The sequence below is a fragment of the Eimeria maxima genome, genomic scaffold (genome assembly GCF_000499605.1).
Source record: "Eimeria maxima Weybridge genomic scaffold, Emw_scaff14, whole genome shotgun sequence".
In the NCBI taxonomy this organism is placed as follows: Eukaryota; Apicomplexa; class Conoidasida; order Eucoccidiorida; family Eimeriidae; genus Eimeria; species Eimeria maxima.
The window spans coordinates 10001-18908 of NW_013564368.1; the positions used below are offsets into that span (position 1 = coordinate 10001).

An 8908-nucleotide genomic window follows, 5' to 3' on the forward strand; every position below is an offset into this window, starting at 1 on the left:
TAGGGTTTAGGGTTTAGGGTTTAGGAACTAAATAAAATGGAGATTTTTTTTTTTGATGGTTCTGTACAATAGCAACACAGCTGTTGCTTCTTTCCTTTCTTCTTCCTTTCTCTTGTTACCCCAGCCGTTGTTTCTTCTTATTATTATAATAATTATTTTTATTATATTATACTTTATTTATTTATCCTTTTTTTTGTATTAAAGGAGCAAAAAAGACACAAAAAGGGCAGAAATAAGCAGAAATTACCTCTAAGGATCATTTTGCATCCTTTTTCTTTGCTTTTTCTTGTATTTCCTGTTATTTTGTTTATATTGTTTGTTATTTCCTTTTATTTATTTAATTTTTTATTTATGTTTGTGTATATTTAGATACAAAATGAATTACATACAACATATAAAAGTCTACAACATCGTGTTGCTCATTCCCTTCCTGTTGCATTTGAATTAGAAGATCCTGTGCAGATTCGTGCTGAGCAAAAAAAGAGAAGAGAGGCATTAGTTAAGGTATTTATTATTCTTTTTTACCCTTTTATTTACTTTTTTATTCCCTTTTATTTCCTTTTTTCTTTTTTCTTACAAAAAATGCAGAAAAAATGCACTAGGCAAGGTATTTCTTCCTTTTTTTTCCTTTTTATTTCCTCCTTTTTTTCTATATTTTCTGTCTTTTTCCTTTTCTTTTTTTTTTATTCTTTTTTTTATTCTTTTAATTAAGGGAAGCTCCCTTATATGTATATTTTATTTCTTTGCTTATTTGTATTATTATAATAAAGGAACATGAGGCACTAGAGGAGAAAGCGAAGAATTTACAAGAAAGAGAGAAAAAATTAAAAGAAGAAATAAGCGAACATATATCCTTATTAGCAGAGAATCTAAGACAAAGACAACAAGCAATAGAAATGCAACAAAAAGCATTAGAAATAAATACACAACAAGTCCTTAAACTTGTTAGTAATAGACGGTAAGACATCATTAATTCTCTTTTCTATTCTTAGGGTTTAGGGTTTAGGGTTTAGGGTTTAGGGTTTGCTTGCCATTATTACGTGCTTGTTAATAAATATACTATTAACCACCATATTTACCATTTAAATATATATGTGTGTTTATTTCTTTTATGATTATTTTCTCTTTTTTCCCTACTTTTTAATAAGATCAACCAACTGCTGCTGCTGCTGCTTTTTTTGCTGCTGCTGCTGCAAAAGGGACGCAATATTTATAGGGAAAGTACACTGTGAATATTCTTTAATATATATATTGTAAATTGTTAGTTTAATTATTTCTTTTGTTTAATATGTTTTACTATTTCTTGCTGCAGCAAGAAACACGCACGCAGAGAGGCTCTTATTGCATGCGAAAGGGAAGCAGTAGAAGCCAAGAAATCAGAGTACTGGCAAAGAGGTAAATAAAAAAATAAAAAAAAATAATAATTAATATTATTTAATTCTCTATAATTAATCGTTTATTCAAGTTGCTGTGTACAAAGAACTGCTTTCCTTGGAGGCAGCTGCATGCATGAAGTAGTTGTACACTGTTGCTGAGGGTTTAGGGTTTAGGGTTTCTTAGGTCGTCGTCAGTGTCCTTTTCTGTTTTCCTGTTCAGACTTCCAACGGATGCTTCTGGAGACGCCGGTGGTGTTCAACCCTCCACCAGCAATACCAGCAGCAGCACCACCAGCAGCAGCAAGAGCAGCAGCAGCGGCAGCAGCAAGGGTTGAAAGCAGTGCTGCTGCACCACCAAGGGTATCTACAGCAAGGGGCACTAGGCATATTGAGACGAGCCCTGTGGATACGAATTCCTTTGCTTACTTCTTAGCAAACAAGCAGTACACGGCGCCCCCTAGACAGAATACAAGTGAGCAATTTTTTGCGGTATATAGGCACCTTCTGCATGCACTCAGCAGCACCTTCCTTAGACAACCTGACTTACTTACAAATTTGCATCTAATTAACGTAGTGCGTACATGCGCCTTGTTAACAACAGAAAATGGTGAAGTTAATGATGCATGCAAATCACTCAGCAGCAATCAACAAGAAATGCCTGCATGCAAACACACTGTTCGCAATTGCTACTTCCAACGCGGCTACTGCTGCTGCTGCTGCTGCTGCCTGTTCTGCTGCTACTTGTGCTCCTGTTGGTTGCTGATGATGATGATTGTGTGGCTGATGCTTGTTCTGCGGCTGATGCTTCATGCTCGCATGCATGCACACGTCTTTATTAATCCTTGTTATTCAATGTTCCTGTGAATTAAGACATAAATATAGACAAGAAAACATATTCACTGCATGCATACGCAGACCGTTAAATGCTTGTCGCATGCACCAACACAACAATGCTGCAGTCTCTCATGTTGTTGCTGTTGTTGCTGCTGCTGCTGCTGTTTCTTCTGCTGCTGTTGCTTCTGCAGTGTCCTTAGAGGCCTTTCATGGAGCTGCCGTGGATGATCGCACTGCCATCCGCAGAACAAATTTAAGAAAAGGAAATCCCTCGAGGGTTTTCTTCTCCGAGTGGAGAGGTGGAAACAACGCAGCCTAAACCCTAAACCCTAAACCCTAAACCCTCAAGTTAAGGGTCAGTAAAAGGGTTTTAAAGGATTTAGGTAAACTAGAAGAGATTCTTTTTTTTATTGTCAAACAATTCAACAAACAGTTTGTTGCATTTGCCCAAGGTAGACTGCAGAGAATGTACGAAAATTAACTTCCTCCGTTTTATTAGTACAGAAAAGGAAATTTAAATCGAAATATACACAATAAATAGTCATTTTTAATTCCTTTATTGCCATTAAGACGCAGAGGGAAACAACACCAAGGAAGTCACACTACTTTCGCTAGTACAACACAAAGGAACTCACAGTATTTGCGCTAGTATTCAGCATCAAGGCCAAATTATTAAACACAAAGAGCAGATTATAAGAAAAAAGCTGATATTCTTTTATATATCAGGGTAAGCGTCACATCCACCAATCTTCTTTCCTTCTATGTGGTTTACTAACTGGCAAGGTAGTAAGCAGTGAATGATCTACACGCAGATGCGTGCTGGTACAAATGTATATATGTACACACATACGATTCTATATATACTATTTAGTATTATATTGAATATAGATATATTAGGGATCCGCATGCCCCTAGAAGAGGCAGCATTCCAGGCAAGCACTAGCAGACAAAGAGTAAGAACGGGCGCTACAGACCGCGCAATAGTCCCGCCTAATTAGGAGCAAATAAGTTATCCCAATTATGATTGTTTTAAGATTTTAGTTTTTCTATTCGTAACAAGAAATATTGTAAAGGAGTTTATGCCGTCATAATCCTTACGCAGATCTTCGTGTTGTTATAAGGGTTGCCACACGCCAGGGATTCACCAGTTGTGAGACTTGGTCGCTGGCGGTCTACACTACTGCAGGGTTAGGACGGAAACTTTCCTTTGTTAGAATGAATAGTGTACATTTTAGTGTAATTCATTTGGTATTCCATATTTGTAAATAGATGATTTGAGAGTTTAAAGGACACGTTTTATGTCTAAGGGTCACTTGGAGTGCAAGACAGGGGCTTTATATATCGTAGGTACACGGGGAATTTCGAACCCTTTCACGGCAGTAAACTAGGAAATATTCAAACGTTTCAGCTATGAGGGGCTTTACAATATAATCACATTTTTTATTCTTCTCATTCGCTATTTTTTCCTGCAAAAATGTTGCACACAGATGCAATATCCATAGCGTGCAAAAGGCCTTTGGGGCTTTGGACTTCCCCTGCGGAGGACGACAGGTGCGGCATAAAAGTCCCTGAACTTCCTCTAAAATTTGAATTTAAATAGATTCCTTTTGTTTTACTGCCTTTGAAGCGTCCATCACTATTGATTTTTTTACTTTTTTCTTCAAAATGCACAAGCTGTTCAAGGTCATCGCCGCCTCTGCCCTCTGCGGCATCGTGGCTGAGAGTGAGTGAGGTCTACGGGCACGTGATATACAATTCCTTTTTTACATTATTGAAATCTAATTCCGTATTTTTTAGATATATTTAGAATTTGCTTTTTCACCTGTTTAAGCCCTGTTCACGGGTATTAACACAGTACAAGAGCTGCGACTGTCATCGAACTCCGTCACACAAACCCGGATTAGCGTATTTGTGTATTATTATGCAATTCAAAACATTTAAAGTACTTCAGCCTCATATACAATACTGTACACAATTATCGACAATACTCGTTACCTGAATATAACAAGCCGTTATGGTGCAGTGTACACGACGAAGTCTCTCGATATCAATCATTTTCATCACCAGCTAGCCTTTAACATAAATATCAGCACAAGCAGGTGCGCTAAGTCGCTTCTTAACATGTATATTGTTTAAAGGCCGTCTCCCACGTTTAGGTTTTTCCACTTGTCTGCTGTTGCGTTGCAGCATCTGCCTATGAAGTTCATCCAGGAGAGGTCGCAGATGTGTGTACGTGTTGCTGCGAGTTTGTCTAAACGCTCAGCCGTAGCGACAAAGCTGTCCTAATATAATATGGACTTTAAAATATAAAATTGTCAAGAATGTGCATGAGAGAAGGGTAAATTTGTTGTGTATTTGACTGCTGCAGCAGCAGATCGCGCTGCCGTTGCCACGCTCCTACACCAGCCTGTAGGGCATGAAATTCCCTATGAGCTCTACCCTCCTCGTGAGATGGAAGAGGAAGAAGAGGTCCAGAAACAAGCAGAAGCAGAAGCTGCGCCAGAAGCAGCTGCAGTAGAAGCTGAAGAGGAGGCCTCAGAGCAGCCTCAGGCACAGAGGGAGGTAGCAGCAGCTCAAGTAGCAGAGCAAGTACAGCCAGAGGCGGAGGTCGCACCTGCTGATGCTGAGGCAGAGGCCGCTGGGGAGCAGTAGACCATGCAACAGCAGCAGCAGCATCAACGTCAGCACAACATTACCACGAGAAATGCCTAAAGCAACCATGGCAGGTACATTCTGTCAAACGAATGCCTTCGAAATTGTACATTTTAACATGGAAGACAACAGGTGTTTTTTTGTCTCGGCATCTGCATTAGGTGCTTATTTTGCCGCTGCAGTGCAGTAAGCAGCACGTTCGGTGGCGAACGCAGTGTTTGAGCAACAAAACAACCGCAGTAAACCTACTACTCTTTAGTCTTGGCAATCGTCCACTCAGCATCAATGGCGGCGAAGTCATTAAAACTGTCCTTCTTGCGTATCGGTTATCGTATGGTCTGGCTTTAATACCTAAACCCTGACAAACCATTAGCGTTTCCTTTGGTTTTTCTTTAGTGGCCTAACTCCACATCACGCAGGCACCATGGGCAGTTTTTGTCCTTTCGCTCTTTGGTCGAAACCCTAAACCCCAGACCGTCTCTAAACCTTAAACTCTATACCCTACATCCCACATCGTTAGCCCCTAGCTCTAAATCCTAAATCACAGACCGTATACACTAAAAGCCTGACCGTAAACCGTATATCCCGAACAATAAACAAAATGCAAAGCAACCACATTGGCAGAAAAGCAGCGCACATGGAAGCACGCAGCACAATTATGATACCAGTGAAAAAACTGTACTGATACCACTAATGATGACTACAAGTCGGCGGAAATTAACATAAAGTGCATCAAAACAGGCAAGTATTGCCCTCGCAACAAGCGACACCATCAAATGAAAAGCAGCAGCTGACGTTCTAGGCACATATTAAAGTATTATGTTCGGGTTTTTCCATCTGTTCTGTTCGCGGGGTTGTTAAGATCGAGGCAAAGAGTCTTGCCAGAAATAGTAGTTTCCATGTTAACCATAAATGCGATCTTAACGAAATCAGTGCATAAATGTGTATAATGCATTTCCATTATATACGTTTATTCACTGATCGCAGATGATAAAGGGAACAAGAATTCACATTCTTGGGTAGACGTCAAGGGACTCTTGCATTCCCTGATGAATATATATGTGTGTTATGGAGAATACGCGAAGAAACGCATGCATATTGTTTGGATCTGCGTGTATGACGTGTATGGTGTACTCTCGCAACATATATTATGAATAAAAATACGTAAGTTACACAAAGCGTCAACATAAATAACGAGGATCTCACCTCAAACTTATGCAGATAATGAATATTTGGACTTATTACCTAGAAAATACTTATGCTGCGTGGAATATATGCTTGTGATTTTTACTCTTACAGACTTGAGCTGAGAATTAGTTGGCTGCAGCCACGTGATCTCTCTTCCAGTGTCGTCGGATATGCTCAAATGTGGTTAAATGTCAAATGCGGGTTTTAATGATTGTTGTTTAGCCCTACACACAGCTAGCGTATAGGAACCTACGGAGGGACAGTGCGCTCGCTGCTGTTGGCAGCTAGGTCCCTTGCTCCCACTGCTCAAGAATTCTCAATCCCAGATAAACACCACATAATGTTTATCCATGAGGTTTCAATTACAAAACAATTACACAAATGACGCTGCTAGAACGTCTAGCGGTTATGCTTCACGCATTAGCATTGAGCGCTATCTGCGACCGACTCTGTCTCGGTGCAGAACCCGTCGGGCTAGGCATCAACAGAGCCCCAGCGAAACTTGTACAAAAGATCTAGCTGAAAGTAGTTGTGCTGATATTGCTGAAGTGTTTGTAATTCGTTTATTTCCACTGCGCACCAGAGGAATTCACAGAGAGCTCCGGTCGTTGGGCGCACTGTGTAGCGCTGTGGCTCCAAGGCTACTTTCCCATTTCCGTAGTCTAATTAGGTGCACACTAGCACCCAAGCCTAAACTCTCGCCTCAAATTTCATCGCAAGGGACAGTTCTGTTGGGACACAAGGCTATTGTAGTAAATCTGACCGTCTCAGCTGCCCACGGCGGGGCCCGGGGGGGCTCGCTGGGAGCACGCGTCGCGGTTGCGAGCACTACCCGGGCCCCTGGGGCGTGGCGGTAGGCGATCGGCAACTAATTGCTTTGATTTCATAAACAATGCCTCATTAAATATCCATATTTCTCTTCTTACTGCTTCGGAAGCCCAAACCCGGTACATTGTAGTGCCGGGCGCTACACACTGTGTACAGGCCCCAGCGCTGTAGGGAAGAGGCTGCACTTCTTTTGCTCTTTTCGAATAGATGGAGTTACAGTGAACTTACGATTTTTCTAACTTTAGCAGATCAGATCCTTGCGCCGCCCCTCCTCTATAAGAAATATGATATAGGCTGATGCGGAGACCTGGTGCCAGCGCTGTGTACACAATGACTGGCCGCCGTGCTTTACATTACATACAGATGTTTCCCAGTAGATACTTAGTTATAGCATTAAAACTGGCTTACGAAAAATCCCCTTGATTCTGTTGAGCCCGTGCCCACTTCTTAGCGGTTGCGTTGCTAGGAGGACCCGCTACTGTAGGGATTCATTATCATAGTCAACGCTCTCATTTGGTACATTGTTCAAAGGATAAATTTAACTGAACCCCCCTCAATTGGGACCACATGATCTTTTTCGTCCAGCACCCGAAATACTCAGCAAACCCTTACCTATACGCGCGTACATAGGATGGTGCGCGCTGGCAAGGTGGCAAAGGGCTTTACGCCTCGCGGGGCGGAAAAAGTTCAGGAAATAGACGCACAAACAGACCCAACGTCCACAGTAATCCCCAGGTTAAAAGAATGGTGGAGTGCATTTGTAATACAGCGCGCCTGGAGACGAAAAAGGGACGGCCGCATCCCCCTACGCTGGGACGGCAGTTGTGGGTTGGCATGCGAATACTCATTTCCTACAGATTGTGTATTCACATACCACCTGGTAGAAACAGCATCAGTATCTTTACAGATTGTGCAGGTCTGTACTGAGGATACAACATGATTTGATTAACGGAGGCGATTACCCGTCCAACCATTCCCCAACTACCGAAAGGCCTGCGAGAGAAAGAAGCACGTGGACTGGGCATGGTGTGCTGGTTGACTGGTTACTTCGCAGGGACGTCTTCAGGAAGTAGACTTGATGCTTATTCTAGCTGCGGTGAAAGCAATGTGAATTCCAGATCAGATGTTATCAACTATGCAAGAAAAAACAAAATTCTCCGCCTTCTGAAGGTAACTCAGCCAGTCAACAAAATACACGAGGGCTAGCAGCGTGAGCAAGCTCATTCCAATAAAGGCCCAATGCATTTCCTGACAAATTCTTTCGTTGTACACTCGACCGGGGGAAAAAGTGGAACTCTGACTGCTCTGGTGAACCGCTAGGAACACAACTGCCAACATCAACGGCCACTCACAAATCTACGGGTGGCCTCCATGTGTTCGTTTTGAGATACGCTCACAGAACTTGACTGTACGCCTTCTGGAGGCTCGGCCACACGATGCAAAGGGGTATCTCCTTAGTCTGCTTGAAGCCTTGAAGGCGAGCAGGGTTCAACAAGACGTTAGTGAGCGTTTTTCTGCAGGCAACAACGCCTCTGTTGACGAGAGTTCTGAACACTGCCAGATAGATGCAGTTCCACAGCTGTCACCCCAAGTTTCCTGCCATACTGTTGCTGAGGCGTTTAGCAGCCGCCTAGGCATCTTCTCAGAGAAAGACCTACATGTCTTGTTCGATTATTGCACAAGAACCAAGGGAACTGGAGCTGCGCTAGAATTGAAAAACCGTGAGCAGTATTGAACCCTAGGCACTGTCCTATCACTTAGTTGCACGGCACTGGTCAGGTCCCTTCAATACATAAGCAATCCTTCTGAAGTGCTTCTGGCGTCTGTATCAAGTTGATCACTACCCACAGCCACACGCCTTTATAGTCAAACCATCCAATGAGTCCTAAAAGTGCTAGAGAATGAAAAAGATGATATTCAGCCACCTCATCTTTGTGTTTTGTGGCCAGTCGCGGCTGCCAGTTCATCAAAGTCTTCACTGGCTTACGAGGTAAGCTTAGGAAGCCTACACCTCTTTGGGAAGAAGCCTG

At 42.3% G+C, this 8908-nt stretch overlaps 3 protein-coding genes across 3 annotated transcripts in view; all 3 read left to right on the forward strand.

Moving 5' to 3' along the window:
* EMWEY_00002700 (filamin, putative) overlaps positions 1-2529 on the forward strand; it is a gene marked incomplete at both ends in the record, with an annotated part of 9182 nt that extends 6653 nt beyond the window's left edge. Inside the window, 5 exons of the mRNA XM_013479817.1 lie at positions 370-504; positions 771-958; positions 1313-1395; positions 1561-1848; positions 2402-2529. Of these exons, the coding sequence (XP_013335271.1) occupies positions 370-504; positions 771-958; positions 1313-1395; positions 1561-1848; positions 2402-2529 (822 nt within the window). The remainder of the gene's footprint in view (positions 1-369; positions 505-770; positions 959-1312; positions 1396-1560; positions 1849-2401) is intronic.
* A 1346-nt stretch (positions 2530-3875) lies between these two features.
* EMWEY_00002710 (hypothetical protein) lies at positions 3876-4862 on the forward strand (the record flags this gene model as incomplete). The annotated part of the gene is made up of 3 exons (XM_013479818.1): positions 3876-3933; positions 4398-4439; positions 4579-4862. 3 exons carry the CDS (start codon positions 3876-3878, stop codon positions 4860-4862), a joined length of 384 nt encoding a protein of 127 aa, XP_013335272.1.
* A 2647-nt stretch (positions 4863-7509) lies between these two features.
* EMWEY_00002720 (hypothetical protein, conserved) lies at positions 7510-8613 on the forward strand (the record flags this gene model as incomplete). The annotated part of the gene is made up of 3 exons (XM_013479819.1): positions 7510-7794; positions 7933-7974; positions 8278-8613. The coding sequence occupies 3 exons, from the start codon at positions 7510-7512 to the stop codon at positions 8611-8613; spliced, it is 663 nt and encodes a 220-aa protein (XP_013335273.1).
* Between the last annotated feature and the right edge of the window lie 295 nt (positions 8614-8908).